At 36.1% G+C, this 23,309-nt stretch overlaps 1 protein-coding gene across 2 annotated transcripts in view; it reads left to right on the top strand.

The window, feature by feature from the left end:
* MAP3K7 (mitogen-activated protein kinase kinase kinase 7) overlaps positions 1-21,626 on the top strand; it is a 68,260-nt gene extending 46,634 nt beyond the window's left edge. Inside the window, exons 13-17 of one of the 2 annotated variants that reach the window (XM_029223970.1) lie at positions 2,933-2,997; positions 10,647-10,752; positions 14,990-15,051; positions 15,754-15,869; positions 18,431-21,626. In XM_029223970.1, coding sequence (XP_029079803.1) covers positions 2,933-2,997; positions 10,647-10,752; positions 14,990-15,051; positions 15,754-15,869; positions 18,431-18,611 — 530 coding nt within the window. In that variant the 3' untranslated portion in view covers positions 18,612-21,626. The remainder of the gene's footprint in view (positions 1-2,932; positions 2,998-10,646; positions 10,753-14,989; positions 15,052-15,753; positions 15,870-18,430) is intronic. The other variant, XM_029223971.1, reaches the window with a different exon arrangement.
* Positions 21,627-23,309: the final 1,683 nt, after the last annotated feature.

Here is a 23,309-nt window from a genome sequence, read left to right as displayed (position 1 = left end):
TTTTGATAGAATTCGCCTGTGAAGCCATCTGGTCCTGGGCTTTTGTTTGTTGGAAGATTTTTACTCACAGTTTCAATTTCAGTGCTTGTGATTGGTCTGTTTATATTTTCTGTTTCTTCCCGGTTCAGTCTCGGAAGGTTGTGCTTTTCTGAGAATTTGTCCATTTCTTCCAGGTTGTCCATTTTATAGGCACAGAGTTGCTTGTAGTAATCGCTCATGATCCTTTGTATTTCTGCAATGTCAGTTAACATATATTTTTAAATTACATATTCAGTTTACCATGAAGCAATAGTATAATCCTGCAGTGTACAGTGCTGTGTGAATTTTTTAAATCTTGTGTATTTTACACATAAGGATAGTGTCCCATAATTTTTAATATTCAAAACTTATGAATATCAGAATTTCCAACATTTTATTTAAGAGATGTCTCCAGGAAAATGTGTTGATTTTTACATGAAGAGAGTCTTCAGGAAGTTGGAACATAGAAAAATGTAAGTAGTTAAGGTAAGGAAACCGATAAGAAAAACCTCAAGAATTACTCTCTGGGACCCAATCCAGCAGTCTCTGGAGGGACTCTATAATGATGACTTTCAAATACCAGCTCAGGAAATCAGTTGTACTTAAAAAGAGCAGCTTTTTGAAGAGATGGATTTTGTTTTAGTGTGGTAGAAATGATCGACCTATCAGCTGCCATTCCAGCCACCCTGTTGGGTGGGGGAGGGGCTTAGGGATATAGTGTATTCCTTTTGTTGCTCTCACTTAGAAAAGTTGTTCTTAAAAATATCATTTGTTCCCTACCCGAAGTCGTGAAAGTTTCAGAATTTGTTACAGAATAGAATACTTAGGACATCATTTACAGGTTTCATATTCCTTGATTAAGCATGTGTTAACATCATATTGTCCCTCATTTCTACTTCTTTTTTCCTTTATACTGCCATGTGTAATATAGTTATGCACATATCAAAGAACCCTGAAAAAGTATAAAGTTAGTGGGTTTCTGAATTAGTGTTTAGTTACCAGAAAATTCAAAATCAGTCTAAATTTACTGAGCACACACCCAGTAATTTTCATTTGTGATAATAGGAGCTTGATTTTTTTTTACATTCATATTTCTAAATTATGACTTAAAACTTAATATTGGAGCAACAAGTATTTGTTGATTGCAGTCCTTTTTTGCTTTGTCTGAACTGTTTGCCAGATGGTTTCTGCCATGGTTATGCTAATGAAAGTGCATTACCTAGCATTGCTTGCTTTGACTCATATTGTAGCTTGAAGATTTCTCATTCTAAGGCCTTTGTTAACTATCAGCTCTCCTTTACCCTACCTAAAAGCTTTTATTCCCCTTTCCGCCTTCCCTCACCTAGATTGGAGCTTGTTTTTGTTGTTATTGCAATGGTGATGTACTGATTTTTAGACACTGTGCTGGGTGGTTCCCCAGATTCACAAATGTTGCTAATCTGAAAAGAGAATTCCAGACACTTTTACAAGCCTGTCTCATCTAAGCTAATTTTAGAATGATTGTGTAGAATGAAATGTGCCTGAAATTGCTTATTAGTCATGGTGGTAGGGATCCATTTTGTCCTCTGGAAACAGGGATAATTAAAAGTTTTCACAGAAATATCTTAATGTGCCTGATTCAGTAAATGTGCAGTTTGTTGTTATGTCAAATTTAATTGAAAGTTGGAGCTTGGGATAAAATGAAACTCGAAATAAATTTGAGTTAAGATTATGAAAATTCTAAAACATAGCTTTAAATAGAAAAGAGTTATACTTTCAAGGTGGCTGTAAATTTGAGTTATTCTGTTCACTACATGCATTATTGCATTAAACATTATCCTTCTGTTGTAAGGTCCTTTTAGTTTATGTAAAAAATAATAGGGTCACCTTGATTAAGATGCTAAATATATTGCTGATTGGTTTAAAATAAGGTACTGAAGGTTATGGAAATACAAAATTTTAAGAATGAATTCTGTCTTCTAATCAGGCCACAATTATTAGTGTACGAGATCTGAGTGCTGCCCACTAGTTGAGAAATTACATAATATAGCTTTCAGAGTCAAAAGAATTTTGACTTTTTTGTCAGCTGTTAGTTATAATATTTTGGTGTTTCCTTTTAGACAGCTGATCTCTCATCTTAGAAGATACTGTATAAACAGCCCTATTCCCAAGTAAAAGTGCTGAGTGAAGCTGTTGTTTAATTCATTCCATTTTACTGAAGACTTACATGTGTAGAGTTCTTTCATAAACTGATTTTTAATTAAATTATTTTTAGCATAGAAGTTCCTGAAGCAGGATTAACACACTAGCCCATTTCAGCAAGCTGTGTATTTGGGAATGGAATGAGAGTCATTCATCTCCACTAGGAAATTAAGAGTTGTTGTTCACAAATAATAAATTACTAGATTCTGACAAAGACTAATGGGATTAGGTAAGTGTGACTCAGTGTAATAAATGCAAGCCTAAGCATCCTTTCAGGCCCTGAATCAAAGCAGGTACTGCTGTTGGTTAAAGTCAGTCATGGCTTACAACCTGCTAGCTGTCTTGCTGTAGAAACTGTAACGTAAGGCCCTTGAAATAGATGCCGTCATCAGCCCCAGCCCCCAAGCATTCATCTGTTTAAACACATGACAGAAGATGGTAGAAGAGAATTCAGCAGCTCTTCGTGTAGTAGGAGTGGTTATTGTATCAGGACATACTTTGTTGTAGGCCAGCAACTTTTGAGTTAAAATACTATAGCTGTTTCTCTTCTTCTCCTTACATCTTTCTTTCACTTTTTTTTTTTTTTTTTTTGGCAATAAACTCACTTATTTTTCTCACAAACATTTTGTGTAGATCCAAGGAGCAACAGATTCCAACTTTCTCCTGTAGCAGTTAAACCCTTATTGTCTCTTCAAGTAGATTTCAGTATTTTACTTCTTTTATTTTTTAAAAGGCAACGGGCAGCCAAGACGTAGATCCATCCAAGACTTGACTGTTACTGGAACAGAACCTGGTCAGGTAAGACTTAATATTTGAATTCTCTGTCTTTGAAGAATAGTAATGGGCAGAAATCAAGAATTAACTATTATATATATATATATATATATATATATATATATATATATATATATACTCTGCAAAATTAGTTTTATGAGTTGACCTAAAATTATGATAGAGAAATTCATTATCACGAGAACTTAAATACTTAAGGGAAAAACAGTGTAGATGCCATTATTGATTTAACTTGAAGGAAAATTTGTGAAAATATGTTGATTAATTCAATAGTGCTCTATGTATGTTATATGGTTTTTATATATGCTTTACTAAGGAAGTATTCAATTTTGTAATTTAACAATTTGTCATTAACATTGTCCTCTAAAATGAATCATTAGTATTATCTCCTTTTTACTAATGAGGGGAATAAATATTTCCCCAAAAGATGTCACTCCTCTGGGATCACAGGCACTGACATACTTGGCGGACTTTTAACATCTTTTAATTTATCATATCCCCTAGATTTATATTTTTGTAAAACATCCTTAGGACAGTATTTACTAAGCAGATGGATAAACTCTAGAAAGTCTTCTGTCCCAGTTGTTCAGGTTTTTATTCTTCATCTTTATATTTCTGGATAGTCTTCTAAACGCCCCTTCCCTCTTTGTAGATGACCCAGACAGTGCTATAATTTAAGCCATTTCTGACAAGTGCAGAGTTTTAACCAACCAAGTATATAAAAGTAGCAGTCATTGCTTTTTCTGTTACTCAGGTCAATAGACTTAACATATATAATTTATATCACATTCTTAAAATGAATTGAAAACTAATTATGAGGTTTTGTTGTTGCTTTCAGTTTTGCTGAAATAAATTTTAAGACTATAGCATGCATCTGAAGTAATAAAAATACCACATTATGGTCCATATTCATGAAAATTATAGGATTATATGTTATAAATAATGTGATTTAATTTCTGGTAAAATGTATTAGTACTTTTCATCTAAAAGGTGTTTTATTATTTCATTTTTATAACATACTTGAAATTTTAGAGATTCTTTGTAGTCATTAATAAATATTTGAAAACCTTTTCTAGCCATCAGCTAACTTAACGAACAAAACCACTTGAGATATTTACATGATAGTTAGCCTTGATCTTCATTTATATCTGGAAATATTTTTATTTCTCGCAATACCCATACACACACTCAAATACATATATACACACATACGTACATATAATATATATACATAATACATATTAATTTATTATATATTTTATGATATTAAGTGACCTTAAATCTTGGTTTTATTTATTTAATAGCAGCTTTTTCAGTATATCTGCTTTCATGAGATCCCAGAACTTTTGAATGAAGCTTCCCACTTTCTCCCCCTCAAATACTTAAAGTATTAACCAGGGCATTCAGTAACAGATAGCTTGACATCTGGTATTTGCTGTGATTCCTTAGAGGCTTGATGAGCTCAGTCTTTTTAATGCTATTTACTATTGCCATTGACATTCCAGTTATGAGAAACTCTAGCCAAGTATTCTCCCTTTGACTAGGAATGAGAGGCTTGCTCTAAGACAGTTCAGGAGCATCTGCCAGTGCCAGTGCTCTTCTCTGTATTCTATATTAAAGGCATTGCTGTATTTCAGGACTGACCTCACCATACCAAGCCTTAACTTATTTCCTCACAAACTCCATATTACATGAGACTTCGATCATTACCATTTTCATCTATAAAACACTGGAACTGAGGCAGACTTTGATTGTGGGACAGTCACCTGCATGAGTTGTCATGGACTACTCCAAGAGATTCAGAGTGAGGGGGAGTTTGATATGGTGGTAAAACCTGTTCTAAAACAGGTGCTATGTAGCCATTGTCTAGCCAGTTTTTAAAATTGATCTGCTCTTTCAGAATTACTTAAGTATTACAAACTTAAAATGCCTAATATCCAGTTTGGGGTGAGAATGACAAATGGTAATCCTCATATACTATGAAAACATTTTCCCCTGAAAATGTTATGATAAATGACCATTAAATCTTTTTAATTACTACTGAAAATAACATTCATTATTTGAAGAAGAAAAGTATGCATAATCTGGATTTTCAAAATTGAAGGTATAGTTCTTTTTAAAATCTGGCTAAGCAGTGATTAAACAGATGCATAGCAGGGTTTTTTGTTTGTTTTGGCCATGGAAATTGATAAAGAACATAAAAGCATTTGCCCAGTCAGTACAACCATCAGAGGAAAAGAGAGAGCTTACTAATGAAGTTTACTGTCACATCTCATAGGGGAAAGTGATCTGATGAGAGTTTCTACTATGACTCTTGATTCGAGACTGATCTTAATAAAATCACTTAAACTTTTCATCTGTCAACTAAAATTAAATTGGTTATTTTTATACTGCCATTTCTATTGAGAGGAGGACTAGTGAACGTAGCAAGCTTATTAATTAAAAGTGGTTGTGTAAGTATTCATGTAAAAGATTGCATCCACACAACATACAACTCACTTTTAAATTAATTGATTAAGGTTTTTAATTAATTCAGGAAGCTCATTAAGCACATGTAATGGATTTGGCCTCCATTTGAGAAGATGCTGAGAAAAAAGCTGCCCCTGATGTCCAGGAACTGATCTGATACTAAAGCCTTGGTGTTGTTAGAAGCTGGACATAAAGAATGTCTCAGAACACCAATAGACAAAGTGACTCTGAGACCATGATAAAATGAGACAAAACAAGACCGTTTTATAGTGTTGTCTAAGCACAGACAAAAGCAAGGTCACTGTGCCACCCACAAAATACAAACATTGCCCTCTCCCAGTGGATATGAGTGACTGATGCTTCTTTACCAGATGCAGCTTTACCCTGACTCTAGACTGCCCTCCCTGTAGAATTGCCACTGCTTGCTGACAGTAGCCAATCTAGAGTGAACGCCTCTTTCTTTGGAGCCTCCTCAGAATCATTCAACGAAAGCCCAGATCCTCTAGTAAGCTCTTTCTAAAACCCTCTTACACCCCAAAGTGCCCCAGGGTGAGCACTTTGCTTTACTGCAGCAAATACTAAACCCAACTAACTCCACGACGGGTGTGTTTGTGGTAGCCTTTGGCCAGGGTGCATTGACAGTACCAAAAAGACCCAGTCTCCCAGGAGCTTATTTGGGCAGATCAGACTTATGCCCAGATCAACTAGAGAACTTTAACAGTAACAGCTGCCTTTTATTTATTGTGCACCCATTTCGTGCCTTTAATGTATATTATTTAAATCTTAACCCTATAAGTTTGGTACTTTTTATTTGCCCCATTTTGCAGATGGATAAACTGAGGGTTAGAGAAACTTACCTAAGTCTTTACTTCCCTTACACTGGCCAGTAATTGCTATAACCAAGTTTTGCATCCATATCTGATTCCAAAAGCACACAAACTCTATACTCTATCACTCTGTCTTGCGTATAAAACTGAATGCAGTGCAGGGTAAAGTAATCCTAGACCTCTTCAGTTTCAAGTGTTTTGGCTTCAGGTGGTCTGCATCATCATTAATCATTTAAATATTATTTATTGATGATCATTTTTTGTTGTATTATATTGTTGAGCAAGGCTAACCCACCTTGATAATAAATTTCTTTTTTTTTTTTAATTTACTTATTTATTTATTTTTGGCTGCATTGGGTCTTCATTGCTGCGCGCTGGCTTTCTAAAAGTTGCAGTGAGTGGGCACTACTCTTCGTTGAGGTGCACGGGCTTCTCATTGTGGTGGCTTCTCTTGTTGCAGAGCACCAGCTCTAGGCGCGCGGGCTCAGTAGTTCTGGCTCGCGGACTCTAGAGTGCAGGCTCGGTAGTTGTGGCGCACAGGCTTCAGTAGTTGTGGCTCGCGGGCTCTAGAGTACAGGCTCAGTAGTTGTGGTGCATGGGCTTAGTTGCTCTGCGGCACGTGGGATCTTCCCAGACCAGGGATCGACTCCATGTCCCCTGCATTGGCAGGAGGATTCTTAACCACCGCGCCACCAGGGAAGTCCGATAATAAATTTCTACAGATGACTGCACAGATTTATTTTTTATAATACATCTGGGTGAACATTTCTGTGTTTCCCTAAAATTATACATTCTCATGTATGCCTGCGTACCCGTTCTGGAATTGTATCCAATATGGATCTGTTTTCAAGATTTCTCTTGGAGAGTGCTGCAGTCAAGGAAAATTTCAGCTGCAAGATGATGTGATTATGGTTCTTTAAAGAACTGGACGTACTGATTTCTATATGGACTTTAGAATCTACTTTTACTGGTCAGATATGTGGCTTTGGGCAAGTCCTTAATTTCCCTGAGCTTTAGCAACCTTATCTGCCAGTGGGGACCATAACATCCACCCCCCAGGGTTCTTATAACATGTGAAAGTACCAGACACACAATAGATGCTTAGTACATGCTTATATGCCTGTCCCTCTTAGTGTGCCTCCCAGGGGTCTTACAGCTTATTCTCACTATAATGTATTACTATAGAGAAATAAAACAAAACTAGCACTTGGAAAGAAGTAAAATCCATTAGCGTTCTATTCCTGCTGTATCATAAGAGAAGCTTCTGTCAGGGATCATGGAAAGTATTTGCTTTAAAGGCCTTATATCACATATCAAAAGCTGTATTATCATACATTGTTGTTATTTATTTAAGGAATATAATTTATCATACTACTTCTTTTGTCCATCCTCATTCTGCACCTCCTTTAGTGTAAATAATTTTCTGTTAAAGCTCTAAATCAGAAGCTTACATAATAGTCTTAAATAATTCCTGGCTCATAGGATACCTTCCTATTGGAGAGTTTAAAGACCATATAAGAAAAATAAAATTCTAAAATTTCCCTTGTAATGAACTATGGTGAAGCCAGAATTAGATTGAGCCCATAATTTTGGATTAGGAAGGATGTTTTTAATATACCCTGTCATGTATAGATTTAATTAATCTGATTATCATAATGAGGAAGTACCCTTGTAAATCCACATTACCTACTGATACCCATTTCTTTTTAATATTTATGTTGTTCAGATGTACTTCACAGAAATATCATATAAATCAATATTTGATCTCTGTGTTTTGTGGTTCTATAATTTTAGCAACTAAGATGATTTCTGAGGGTTTTAAATAGCTTTCAAATGTCAGTCTAAATAGTAAGTAACCCTGGCCATAGATTCTTGACTTACGAAAATATTTTCCCAGTCTTTCAGGTGAGACATTAAAAGCAAAGCTTTATCTTTGTAAATAACTTCCAATTCCTCTTTATAAATATAGAGATAAAGTTTGGGTCAAAGTCCAATTCTGGTTCATGTCTACTGATGGTAATTTGCCCTGCAGTTTAAATTTGGCTTAATATTCTTTTGCTGCCTTAAATTGCTGTGTGGCATTTCTGTACTCTCATAACCACTTTCATAGCCAACCCTTGTGGTAAGTCAAGTATTTCTATATCTCTTAAACTTTTCAGTTTCTTTGAGAATAGAAAAAGTAATTGTAAATGTCTGGAAGGAAAGAGCAACCTAAATGAGTTTTAATAGTTTCAGAGCATTTATGGCCATCAGAATTTTATCAGTAACTTTTTTTTAAATAGCTAATATAAAAATAAGACTTCTTTCCTACTAGGTTGCCAGCAGTTTCATATTTTTTAAAAATTATCAAATATTATCTGTTCTTATTTATGCTTTGTATTTTTTGGGTATTCAAAAAATAGTTATGGCTTATTTTTATTTATGTATTTATTTATTTATTTATTTTTGCGGTACATGGCCCTCTCACTGTTGTGGCCTCTCCCGTTGCGGAGCACAGGCTCCAGACACGCAGGCTCAGCGGCCATGGCTCATGGGCCCAGCCGCTCCGCGGCATGTGGGATCCTCCCGGAACAGGGCACGAACCCGTGTCCCCTGCATTGGCAGGCGGACTCTCAACCACTACGCCACCAGGGAAGGCCATGGCTTATTTTTAAATATTCTTTATTCTTTTTAAATACAAACATGTTAGCGTATTATATTATTCATTGAGATACTCATTCCTTAAAATATAAAGACTTATTTAGTTAATTTGTGGATTTAAATTTAACTCGTAGCCTTTCTTATAGCTTTAAAGAAAGACCAGTTTTGAGACTTGACCTAAAAATATGAGCATTATTTCTTAGTTTTATAGCTTATGGGAAATATGAAGTAGAACAAATGAGTGTGCACATGAGGTACTAAGAGTTTCTTAGAACGAAAGAAATAAAGTAGCAAAGAATTCTCTTAGGAAAGGTTTAAGTTGAAGGAATATGATAATTCATATTAGGTCCAAGTAGGATAATTTGTTTTAATATCACAAATGGGACTTCCCTGGTGGTGCAGTGGTTAAGAATCCGCCTGCCAATGCAGGGGACGTGGGTTTGAGCCCTGGCCTGGGAAGATTACACATGCCGTGGAGCAACTAAGCCTGTGCACCACAATTACTGAGCCTGCACTCTAGAGCCCACAAGCCACAACTACTGAGCCCGTGTGCCTAGAGCCCGTGTTCCACGACAAGAGAAGCCACAGCAATGAGAAGCCCACGCACCACAACAAAGAGTAGCCCCCACTCGCTGCAACTAGAGAAAGCCCATGTGCAGCAACAAAGACCCAATGCAGCCATAAGTAAATAAATAAATAAATAACTTTAACAAAACAAAACAAAAGCAGTAGCAAGTAAATTTGTCTGTCTTGGGTAGTAGCTCTGGGTAGAGGGGAGAAAATGTATCCACTGTGAATCAATAAAAACTTTCCCAGCTTGATGGAAGATATAACAAATCCCAACCACAACAAATCCCAAGCAGAAAAAAAAAGAGAAAACCTACATTACTGGGTTAAAACACAGGGCATACTATAGTCAAATTCTAGAAAACAAAGACAAAGAGAATAGAGTAAAAACGCAGCCAGAGAGAAAAGATTGTCCACAAAAGAATACCAGTTAGATCCTCAAAAGCAACAAGGAAGACAGAAGAAAGTAGAGTATCTTCAAACTGCTGGAAGAAAACAACTGTCATCCTAGAATTGTTAAGTCAACAAAAATGTGAAGAATGAGGTCAAAGTAACATTCTCAGATGAACAAAAACTGAGTTTTTGTTCAGTTTAGAAACTGAGTTTCTCAGTTTAGAAACTGAGTTTCTAAAGCGCATATGTTAGGGAGAAGGGGAGTCCTGCTAGTGCTTTTGTAGGGTAGGGTTTTTTCCCTAGTTTACTGAGAGTGAAGCCTTTCTTGGGTTTTGGCTTTAAGCAGGGGGTTCACCAGTCCTACTCACATCCAACAAAGACATAAGACTTTATGCCTGTTTCTCTGAGTGCAGCAGGCAGTCAGAACAAAAGCTACAGGCCATTGGGGTTCAATTGAAATTCCCAGGGCTAGCAGCTTAAGCACTTGCTAGACTTTATTTCTGGCCTCAGAGCTTTTCCCTTACTTCCTTGCAAGCTTATCAGTTTTTTAAGAGGTATTTTATGTGAGTGCATATAAATTTTTTTAACATATGTATATTTATCTAATATTCTTAGAGGATTTATTTGTTTTTTGCAAGTGTTTTGGGACCTCTTCTGATAGAAATGGAAGTCTCTCCTGTGTCTTAGAATGGAAATTATCTCTTGTTATTTTGTTTTCATATCAAAATCACACTTTGTTCCTCCTGTCACTTCTTGCAGGTGAGCAGTAGGTCATCCAGTCCTAGCATCAGAATGATCACTACCTCAGGACCAACCTCAGAAAAGCCAGCTCGCAGTCATCCATGGACCCCTGATGATTCCACAGGTGACCAGTTTATCCTCATTATAATTAATTATGAAGTTGAATTTATCATGTTTATGTTCATTTAATCATGTCATTTCTCTAATGCTTACAAAGGCAGGCATTATACAGTAGTTTAGATTTTCCTGTTAATAAGATCAGATATTTAGCAATAAGTTTTAAAATGCCTTTTTGAGTGCTAAGACAGAGACTACTACCTTGCCCCATGTGTTTTTTTCCCCCAGATACTAAACATGTATTTTGAAGATGGTTTGTTTGGGGACTTTTTTCAAATAGGAAGATATTCTATTCTTGATATTTCAGTCTGATTGTCCTATTGCAATCTATCCTTTTCAGTGATAGTAGTAAATTCTCATCTTTTGATAACTAAAATTAGAATGGTAAAGTAATCATCTTCATCTCAGTCTTGTTTTAAAAATACAAGATATTATGTACCTTGGTAAGAAAAACATTTCTGACCGTTGACCTTTTGAATCATTTTTAACTGAGAGGGAGACCTCATTTCAGTTATGTAAATATTCTGTTAAATAGACTTTTAAAAGCCTGATAAGAGTTATTAAAACTCCCCAACATGAAAAACTAACTGGTCAAAATCAAAATATTAGTATTAAAACCTGCCTGTCTGAAGGTAGTAAGAGAATAGTTTCATTATGGGTAAGCAGGAAATTATGTGCCATACTAGAATTAACTTTTCTTTAGCATTAAGGGGATACCTTGATAAATACACAGCAATATACTTCTATAAAAATTATGTATATGTTACTATGTCAGAGAAGGAAGATGATCTCTTAGATCTTGGAAAATTAAGCAATTTGGGGTTTTATATAAGATCAATTATGTTACTAATTGTGGCAATTAAAAAGTCAGCTTTCTGTCTTTACAAACTAAAATTCTGCTTACAAGTATTTGCAGATACTTGTCATGGTTTAGTCAAGTTCATAATTTAATTTAAAAAATTAACTGGGTGGCGGTTCTCCGTGTCATGTAAGATAGAACTGTGTTTAGCCTTGGGTGTACTCACTAGCTTTAGTAAGTTTAAATTCATTGGCGGCAAAAACTCCTAAGTTTCACCCTCAGCACAGCGCAGCCTAGGATTATCCAGAACGTTCACCACTACTCAGCACGTGTGCAGAATTTACCATGACGTACTTCTCAGAGGTGGGCAGGGAAATGCTCTCGACAGGTTTGACCATTAACATTCAGGTAGTGTCAGCTCTTCTTGGTTCCTACATCCTTTGGTGAGGGCGCGCTCGCCCAGACATTACAGCATTTGGCAGGTCTCCTCACCTCAGCCTGGACTAATCTAGACACGCTGGTCAACGAGTGGCAGATAGTGAGCTCATGAGGGAGAAAGCAACATTCTCCTGAGTCCCTCTCACTTAACTGCTGCATTTTGTTTCTTTTCTGGGACCTAAAATACCACAAAATAGCAATAGCTAGATATCATACGTAGGTCCAGGTTGCAGTATCAACTGAATTTTGACTTTGCCTTGAAATACACTGCAAATGTGTGGTTATCGTTTTTAAATATTTTGAATACAATTTTAGAAGTTGAGAATCTGGTTTAAGTTTATAATTAATGAAGTTCAGCTTTGCACTGTTTCTAAGAAAAATATTGATAATCAAGCTAACAGAATAAATTGTAGGAAAGAGACAGGTAAAACCTTTTTCTTTGAAGGCCCACTGACCCAGAAAAAAATTAGAAGTGCATACATAAGTTAAAACAATGTAATTAATTCGATTTTTTAATTTAAAAGGGCAGAGATTTTTGTGCTTTTTCAGAGAAAAAGAGCACAACGATTTAATAATCATAACACATAAGTACTCTTGGGTTTCTACTTAGAATGCATTGGCGATAGAGAAAGATATACATACGCAAGAGCAGCTAGTGAAAGAGATGCCTAGACCCAGTAGAGGGTCCCACCGTGGGCGGGGAACAGTGCACAGGGGGAACATTCACTCAAGAGTTTGTCCTGCGCTTAGTACTTTGCAAAGATAGAAATACAAGACATGCCCCATTGCTTGCATTCTGATTACAGTTACAATACTGACACATTAAAAATAAATTCATCATGCTGTATACCAAACTACTACACCGAATGTTTTAATAGTTATAAATAAGCATAATCCTGGCATAGTCTGTGACTTTTTTGTAAAATAGTGAGATTAGTCACTATTGTTCTTTAGTCATAAAACAGAAAGGAGAAGACAGCATTCCACATGAAGGGAGCACATAGAGAATATGAGATAGTTATAAGTATTGTGTTTAAGGGGCTAGAAAAGAGATTCCACCTAACTTAACCAAATCAGTGTGAATCTGGACATTTAAGAAAAGAGGTTAGATTTGATCAACAACTAAAAAACAAACTTTTGTGGCATAGCCTTGCTATCTTGTAACCAGAAACTGAAAGCTAAATTTCAATTTAAGTGAGAAAGTAAAATCTCACGTCTTGGTTTCAGAGGACAGATGAAATTCAATAAAGGACCTTAAGTTTCCCACTCTCAAAGGGCTTTAGAATTGTTTGAGTAGCACAATCCTTGGACTTTTTTTTTCACCCCCAGAATACTGTGAAACACTGATGTATTTAATTCTGAAATACATATTGGATATAGGGGACTGATTTAATAGGATATATCAAGTATCAAAGATTTAAGAAAGAGCAGTAGGAGTGGAAACATTAAGTTGAAAAACTCTTTCAAGACACTTAATTTTTCCAATAAGGTCAGGGGGAAGTCACTTTTAATCAGTTTAATTTTGTGGAAAGCAGTGTTTGGTGGGAGCATTATTTGAAACTATTGTAAGGGGGTGGGGAGAGGTTTCGTCAGAGAAACAAATGTATTTCTTATTTAGCCATTTCAGAAAAACCTTTATGTTAATATATAATTTTAGGGTAAAGGCTCTCTTAGGCAATCCTCTGTTATTCCTTCTTTAGTGCACTCCACTATTTGATTAACAGTAATTTTTTAATATGAAATATAAACTTGAGTATTTAAAATTGCCCTCATTTCCCAATTCTTCGTTTAGTATCAATAACAATGATTTTAAAACAATAATACTAACCACCACCAGCACCATGTGTTGAGTGCTCACCATAGGCTAGCTAGCACTGCATGGTATTCCTTACATGCATTATCTCATTTGGTCTGATTTAGCTTCGCTTTTGGAGTTATTTGCAAGCACATTCTTAATGGCCTTTTAAAAAAAAACTGAAGCTAGAATATCAGTCAGCAGTAAATTAGGAGGTTACTGAACCGTCAAACTGTCTTGGTTTCCTATTGCATTTGAGGCAGTGCCTTGCTGTCATCCTGACCTTGCCTGCCTCGTCCGCACCACTCTTTCAAGGAGTCGCTTATAGAAAAAGGGCTGAACAGCTCACTTGTTTAGCTCACTTATTCTCTATTATAAACGATGGGAAAGCAGCTACTTCTGAAATAGAAAAGTCCATATTACTTCACAGTGATTCTTCCTGCTTCTGGAACTGTTGTACATAAATGTTAATATGGGGAAGCAACCATCCCATGCTTCTCTTGCAAGTTGTTATGGCAGTTTTACCTCTTTTGAAATACAAACAAAACCTGTCTGTTCAAATAGTTTGATAAAATTGGCTGGTTGTTTGAATTAACCCTTTTAACTGTTTTTGGCACGATATTGAGTCACAGTTTCCATACTGTCAATGTGTGTAATATACTCCCGTCAATAACATCTCTCATTTTCTGCAGTGATTCTCATTGGGAGGAGTGGGATGGGCAGCTCATGTTAGAATCTATACTAATTGAAGGTGATCCACTGGAAGAGAAAGTGCCTCTTGCTTTCCCCCTTTCCCTGTGAAGGAACACTGATGTTGCCGGAGTTGACACAGCCTTAGAGTAAACTTAGCATGATCAAGGAAAGAAAGAATGTGGGATTTGATTAGGTAGAATCAGTTACGACTGAATTTAAAATATAAAGGTCCCATATCACTATTTTTGTTTTTAATTAAACAAGGGCTTACATGCTTTAATATATTGTGTTCTATTCAACTTATAGCCAACTTAAATTGTAGGTGTGAGAGTATGGTTGTATTCCAATTATCTGTAATTGGATATCCTCTGTTTACTTTTAGAATTCAAAAATTACCAGTAGCAATAACTTTTATTTTACTCTAAGAAAAACAATACCATTATCTCATGCATGCTTTCTTGCTTTTTGTTTCTAATTATTTGTAACAGAAAATAAATAAAATACATGCTCTAATTCCAGATACCAATGGATCAGATAATTCCATCCCAATGGCTTATCTTACACTGGATCACCAACTACAGGTAAAGGATTACTTTCTCAGCAAAGTTTACTTTTTCCTTTTAGAGAAGTTTATCTTTAAAGCTGATGGTTGTGTTCCTATCTGTTATTGTATATTCATTTATTTATGCTTTTAGTTGACCTCCTTAAACTTTTAAAAATCAAGCTGAAATAACTGATTCTCAGTTAAGTCAATCAAAATTAAAATTGCCAAAATCACTGTTCCTGTTCTAACAATCATCTTAAAATACTCATACCTTTGTTCAAGACTGCCAAGAATAGCATTTTGCTCTTTATTTTTAGTGCATTAAAATGTAAAAGCCATATAAGCTCATTTCTGCTTAATAGATTTTGTGGTACTTTGGCATGTTCATGGTGACTGAAAATACAAGTAATGTACTTCGTTGTCTCCTCACGCGTGTGAGAGCTATAAACATCTTTCAATATAATAAAGTCTGGCAACCTGAAATGTAAAACCAGAGGCCAAGAGTACTCGACTCATGGTTCTCTGTAACAACAAGAAAGTGTTAAAGCGGCAAGTGTAAATTTAAGATCTGAGTTAACGCTGACAAAAGGGCACTGAAGATTTTCTAGGCCTGGTTTAACACTTTATTTTTAAAAGATCATTGCTTTAGTGCTATAAAAATATATCACAGTCTCTGTCTTAACTCTCAGCTAGATATTGAGTTTGATTTAATTATGTTTTAACATTCCTGATTTTTCAGCCTCTAGCACCATGCCCAAACTCCAAAGAATCTATGGCAGTGTTTGAACAGCATTGTAAAATGGCACAAGAATATATGAAAGTCCAAACAGAAATTGCATTGTTATTACAGAGAAAGTAAGTTATCTTTTATGAATAAGAATAAATCATTAGTATTTTGAATTTAAAATGTGTTAAGGTGCAATATCGTTTAAAGACATGAAAACTTAATAATTTTTAGAATTAATCACTAAGCATATTTCTAATGTGGAGATTTCCTCAATGTTTAAGTTTTAAGCACCCTTCGGCTAATTTTCCCTGCAAAACTCATCTCTTTTGACTATTTCTTATTATATTAGGAAAAATATAACTAAGGGAAATAAACCAGTGTTCATAACGATGTGTTTTATGTTCTCAGAATTTTAAAGTTAAAAGCTGTTTAGATTTATTGTTATAAAGATTTATTGTTTCTTTGGACAAAGGTAAAATAATTTGATTTACTAATGTTCAGTTGTGCTTTATCTTAGAAACATATATGTAGATATATTCTTGCCAGGTGTGTGTTTAGGAGAGTAGAATTACTTATTAGAGGGCTTTATTTCATATCTATGAGTGTTTTTCTAGGGAGTTTTGTACTTACATTTTTCTGGGAGATACAGAGACTGCTTTACTCCCCTTTTAAAGAAATACAGTCCCATTTCCATACTTCTCTATTTGAGATTCTTTAAAAAACAGTATTTCAGTTTTCTTAAACATGACCTTCATGAAATAACCTATGGAGCTGATGGTGGTAGGTAGTTTTTTTACAGTTTACTAATACAGTGATGTAGATGAATTCAACTTAATATTTTAAAGGCTAAATACGAGATTAAATATTACAGTCTGCAAACTGTAGAACTAATTATGGAACTCTGTGGCACTTTATGATAAGAAAAAAAACGATTTCTTATGTCTGAATATGTATTTCTTATACTTAACCTATAATTTTTTCATACTTTAATCATTTGAAAGAGGAGTTCTATCCTAGAGAAAAACAAATGGTGAATTGTGGGCGCTGTAAAAAAATATGATAGTTTTAACTGATTTTTAAATACTTTAAATAAGAAATGTTACTAGTAACTTTTTGTTTGAGGACTTTTCATTAATTATTCAGTTATTTCCAGCAGCCTCACTTTAGGAGCTAATACATAATATCCCCCAAATAAAAGGCACTTAAAGAAGTTTATCAGGCTGGGGACTTCCCTGGTAGCGCAGTGGTTAAGAATCCGCATGCCAGGCTTCCCTGATGGTGCAGTGGTTGAGAGTCTGCCTGCCAGTGCAGGGGACGTGGGTTCGAGCCCTGGTCTGGCAAGATCCCACATGCCGCGGAGCAGCTAAGCCCGTGCGCCACAGCTACGGAGCCTGCATGTCTGGAGCCTGTGCTCCGCAACAAGAGAAGGCCGCGGCAGTGAGAGGCCCGCGCACCGCGATGAAGAGTGGCCCCCGTTCGCTGCAACGAAGACCCAACGCAGCCAAAAATAAATAAATAAATAAATTTTAAAAAAAGAATCCACATGCCAATGCAGGGGACACGGGTTCGAGCCCTGGTCCGGGAAGATCCCATATGCCATGGAACAACTAAGCCCATGTGCCGTAACTACTGATCCTGCGCTCTAGAGCCCACGAGCCACAACTGCTGAGCCCACATGCCACAACTACTGAAGCCCGCACGCCTAGAGCCCGTGCTCCATGACAAGAGAAGCCACTGCAATGAGAAGCCCGCACACAACAAAGAGCAGCCCCCACTAGCCACAACTAGAGAAGGCCTGCACGCAGCAACAAGGACCCAATGCAGCCACAAATAAATAAATAAATTTATTTATTTTAAAAAAAACAAAAAAATTTATCAGCCTATAGAAGGCTCTGGTTTTTCCCGAAAACGTTTGCAAGAGTAAGTGGTTCAAAAGTGGTATTTTGTATTCTTCTCATTATTTTAAAATAGGAAGGAGATTTAGGTTGGAAAGCACCTATTTTAATTAGTTTGCAGATGTTTTGTTAGCTCCCACTTTGCACTGTAGTTAAATAGGATTGTGGTTTCAGAATATGAATACGACTACGTGAGTATAAAAGTAGAATGTGAGGCTTCCCTGGTGGCGCAGTGGTTGAGAGTCCGCCTGCCGATGCAGGGGACACGGGTTTGTGCCCCGGTCCGGGAAGATCCCACGTGCCGCAGAGCAGCTGGGCCCGTGAGCCACGGCCACTGAGCCTGCGCATCCGGAGCCTGTGCTCCGCAACGGGAGAGGCCACAACAGTGAGAGGCCCGCGTACTGCAAAAAAAAGAAAAAGTAGAATGTGAATGATTAAAACTTCAAGTGTTATTTTCAAGGATAGCTAGATAAAGCCCTTCCCAGCCTTTTGTTCTTCCTTCCTACACAAAAGGGATACCAAATGAAATTTTCTGCCACTTTTATTATACCATTTTATCTGTTTTCACTACTTATCTAAGTACAGTTGCTTATTAAAAGGATTATGGTATTCGTATGGTTACGCCAGAAGAACGGATGATAGTTTCCATTCCAGCCCATAATTATATTTGAATAGTGTACCTAAGATGTATAATGATAGACCCAGAATAAAAGTTCTAATTAATTGAGCTTCCATCATTAGCTGTTAAGGTATGAATATTTCCATCCTGTGTAATGTGTGGTATTTGTTTTTAGGCAAGAACTAGTTGCAGAACTGGACCAGGATGAAAAGGACCAGCAAAATACATCTCGTCTGGTACAGGAACATAAAAAGCTTTTAGATGAAAACAAAAGCCTTTCTACTTACTATCAGCAGTGCAAAAAACAACTAGAGGTCATCAGGAGTCAGCAGCAAAAACGACAAGGCACTTCATGATTCTCTGGGACCGTTAAATTTTAAAATATGCAAAGAAAGACTTTTTTTTAAAGGAAAGAAAAACCCTTATAATGACAATTCATGAGTGTTAGCTTTTTGGCGTGTTCTGAATGCCAGCTGCCTATATTTGCTGCATTTGTTTCATCGTTTATTTTCCTTTTCTCATGGTGGACATGCAATTCAACTGTCTCCTCATATAACATGGGGGCATCTGTACTTGAATAAGCAGCAGTTCTCAACTTCAAAACAGATGCAGTAAACCGTGGCTGTATATGCATGCTCGTTGTGTGAAGGCTAGCCTAACAAAAGGAGTATCAAACTAGCTGCTATGAGCAATCGTCGTCTTTTTTTCGAGGTGGAACCTCAAGAATGATTTAGTTCTTGTATCTCATCTCAAAAAACCAATAATTTTTTTCCAAAAGATGGTATATACCAAGATAAAGACAGGGTATTATAAATCTAGAATAATTGGTTTTACGTTATAGAAATACAGAACCTTTAGGGATAGTTGAGAGTGAGGGCTTTGATGCCAGCATCCTTGGATCAGTACTGAACTTTATCCATGAAATATTTAAAGGTAAGTGGCGGCTGCTGTATTTAATAAAAGCATATTTCATTAGACTAAACTTTGTCTATGATACATTGAACAAAATGGAACCCTTTTTTTTAAAGGTATAAAGATTTTTAATTCTGTGATTGCGTGTATGTGTGCTGAAACTGTAAAGCTTTTATGACTCTAATATTAATATCCCTCAAATGAAATTAAAAGATAAATGAACATGATCCAGCTTAAATGATCATTCCTTCCTGCAATGATTATTGGATTGTTCTACTGTATATTTGAAAAACTGAAGAGAAATCATGGAAAATGGAAATAATTGCTCCAGCCAAAAGGCTTGGGCCTAGATTTCTTTTACAATAATAAATGAACAAAAAACCTGGCAAATCAGGACAAGTTAATGAGGAAGTTAAAGGAGTAAATCTAAATTCATCAAGTATCCTATTATCGATACTGGAATGATTGATTTTCCTTGCAAGCCCACCCTAGGATGCCTGCTGCCTTTCAACACTTTTAAAGGAATTTCACTTATAAATAGAAAATTTATATTGTTAACAGTAACTTTGCTACCAACTTTGAAAATAAAAGTAATAATAAAACTTCATTGAAATAATAAACTATATAAGCTCTATTTTTTCAGTTGGTATTAAAATTAATTACATTTTGATACCAGTACAAGGTGTCTTTTAAGTAGGGATGTCATCGACCTCATTTTTATAGCATTAATGTTTTATGAAGAGAAAATTTAAAATGAAAGCATAATTGCTGTGATTATTAGACTTATATCGTGATTGTATTGTAGTTTTGCTCTATTTCAGATAAGCAAGTTGATCTAAGAATTTATCAAAACTATTCTTAAAAATACTAAAGCAGGTAACTTTTTCTTCCATTATTTTTTCTTCTTCCCACTGAGTTTTATAATGTATTCCTTATGTATACAAGCAATAAAGGTAAAGGACAGTTTGTACTAAACTGTGTCATTTTTAGCTTCTTCAGAATCTATTATTAAAAAGTTTTTGGTAAATAAATATCGACCATCACTTCATTTAAATAAAAGGAGGTTTTCATTCCCAAGTAATTTAATTACCTAGCTGAAAGTGATATTAGGCTTAATGTATTAATAGTAAAGTAAAATTGGCACAGAAAATAACTCTAAGGAAAAGCTTCACTCTTCCATAGTATTGCTGCTTGTCTGTACATCTATCACTCCACCAAAAGGGACCTAGTCAGTGTTTAGAGACTTTTCTAATTATCCCAGAGCATGAGGTAGCCAAGCGTGGATGCTAAGGCTGAACTTTTCCATTAGGATTTAGCATTTTAGATTTCAGATTTTATTTCTAGTCACGAATGTGGTTTTGCTATACACTACACACTTAAAGGGAAAGTTTATTATTGTTATTACTACATGCAATCACTTCATTAAAATATCCCAAATAAGTAAATGGAAGAAAATAGTAGTTTTAAGTCATGATGCCAAATGCAAAAAAGGCTGTTGAACGCTTGCTCGTTTGTTTACAGTATGTTCATGGGGATTTTCAGTACTGTAGCGGCCCTGTACACTGAGTGCAGTTCAGCCTTACTTGGTTTTTAAGTACTTGCCAAGCTCATATTTTTCAAGCCCTTATTATCCTTGATGATGGGAGAAAAGCATAGCAGGGATGATTAAATCCACAGCCAGTTTCATCAGTGCTCTCACCATCAGCCCTTCAAACAGAGGTGTTAACAAGCAGCCAAATTTGTTATTAATTCCGGTCTTACCGTTTATTCTAACCCTCGTTTTTTGGGGTGGAAATAGCAAACAGACAGACAAGTATCTAAGAGGCCCCAGTCTGAAAAATTCACAAACAATCCTTGAATAAGCCCTAATTACATTTTATTTTTACCTCCAGGGAAGGAAAACAAAGCTTTTATCTAACTTACAGGGAAATACTCCTCAGCAGTAAAAATAGCTTTTTTGAGTCAAATAAAAATCAGTTAAGAATATTTACCTTATAGCAACATAGCATATTGAAGAGGTCTGTTTAAAAATTGTTTACAAATGTTTGACTATTTTTGGTGAAGTATTTTAGAGCATCAAATGTCTTTTTTTTTTCTGCAAGTTTCTTTTATGTTCCTAGTTTCAGCTCCTGCCTGTAGCCAGATCACAGGCCTTCCCTGTGAAACTTTTGTTTCTTTATGTAAGTGTGTGTGGTTTTCAGTGGTCAGCTCCTTTCTTCAAATGGTAGGAAGTTCTACTTCTGTCATTCAGAACATTTTATGTAAAATGATGTGATGCAGAAATCCTTGTGCATACTGTATAATTGAAGGAAGCTTTTTAGATTTATTTTTGTTTGTAATAAAATTCAGATTGTTACTCTAAACTTGGTCATAAAAATGGTGAATGATTTATATCAGCAAGTGAGCTGTGAGGTGTTCTACTCGAGCAGCATGTTTACGTTACACAAAATCGAATAAAAACTGAAAAGTCAGTAATCCTAATACTCAATGCTGTTGTAACATAATCATGATTTTTGAGAGGCTGGGTGATTGGCCAGTTAATACATCATTTCCCCCAATTCTAATTTTTGGTTAAATGGATTCTCTTCACAGTTTAAATGAATCCTGATTTGCATGAAGTATAACACGGTGTACATCACTGCACTTCTGCTCATTAGAAACCTGTTTTCTTGTAGTCTATCTAAATTACATTAAGTATTTCATTTCTTTATCAACCTACTAGCCCTCTAACCTACACATCTGTGTACACACACATTCTTATAAACTCTGCCTTCACTTTAGTAAATATACCTGCTTATTCACTCATTCCTCAACAAATATTTATTGGGCACCTGTGATAATAAGCCAAGCTGCTGTGGCTAATGCCAAGTGACAGGTCCATTTCAGTCACATGGTAGTTAAGTGGTGTTCCCATTTCACAGGTGGGAAAATAGGCTTCTAAAGGTTAAGACTTGTGCCTGAGTCTGCTTTTCTATCATCATCTGATTTCAGCAGAATTACATGCCTGGAGACTCAGCAGCCACTATCAGCCCACGTGAAGGAAAATGGAATGGCAAACAGAGGAAGGGGAACGTGAGGTAACTTTAAACTTGCAGGCACAGGGACTTTGTGACCACTTTTAAACCCAACATTGAGACCCATATTTGTCTTTTAAAGCCAAGTCTGTGTTTTAAGCCACTTGGCTGTGCTGTAACTTAAAATGCTCACTGAGTCCCAAGGTGCTTCAGCTCTTTCACTCACTTATTGGATGGGTGGGGTTATCTCCAGCCTTCCACCCCACCCTGCACCCACACACCTGAAGGATGCGCTGCAAATGGAAATACAGGTCGTGGGGCTGTGAGGCTTGGTCTTTAGACTCATTCTCCACTCTATAGGAAAGTGAGACTTAGCCCAGGTTTTTTTGTTTTTGGTTTGTTTTTGGTTTGTTTTCTGCCCCTTTTGCGGGTGTGGGGGTCTTATTAAAGAATAATTGGGGTGTAATTTTTATACGGTAAACTGCATTCATCTAAAGCGTGCAATTTATTGAGTTAGACGTATTGTATATACACTTGTAAAAAAAAAACCACCCAGCGGCCAACATCCTGATCATCTCCATCACCTCCAGAAGTTCTCTCATCTCTTGCTGTCTATCCCTCCCTTCACTCCAAGCCCCAGACACTGGTCTGTTCCCTAACCATATAAAATAGTTCTCATTTTCTAGAATTTTACATAAATGATACAATATGTGCTTTTTTTAAGCTTTTTTCTCCTCTCGAAGAGTTAACTCCTTTGAGAGGATTTTTGTTTTAAGAATTTTTTGATGTGGACCATTTTTAAAGTCTTTATTGAATCTGTTATAATATTGATTCTGTTTTATGTTCTTGGTTTCTTGGCCACGAGGCATGAAGGATCTTAGCTCCCTGACTGGGGATCGAAACCGCACCCTCTGCATTGGAAGGTGAAGTTTTAACCACGGGACCGCTAGGGAAGTCCCAGGAATTTTTAATTAGACCATTTTTAGTGATGCTTGAAAACCTTTCAGTATCAGTTTTTGAGGGCAAATGTAGGTTTTAGAGGGCTATAGGTATGTCCAGTATGGCCTGCTTGATTGTGCAGTGTTACCATCTTCTGAAACATTTAAGATCACTTTATTTTTATGTTCT

This window comes from Monodon monoceros, unplaced genomic scaffold (genome assembly GCF_005190385.1).
Source record: "Monodon monoceros isolate NGI ecotype Baffin Bay Population unplaced genomic scaffold, NGI_Narwhal_1 Super_Scaffold_15, whole genome shotgun sequence".
NCBI lineage: Eukaryota > Metazoa > Chordata > Mammalia > Artiodactyla > Monodontidae > Monodon > Monodon monoceros.
This window is presented reverse-complemented; position numbering and strand designations above follow the sequence as displayed.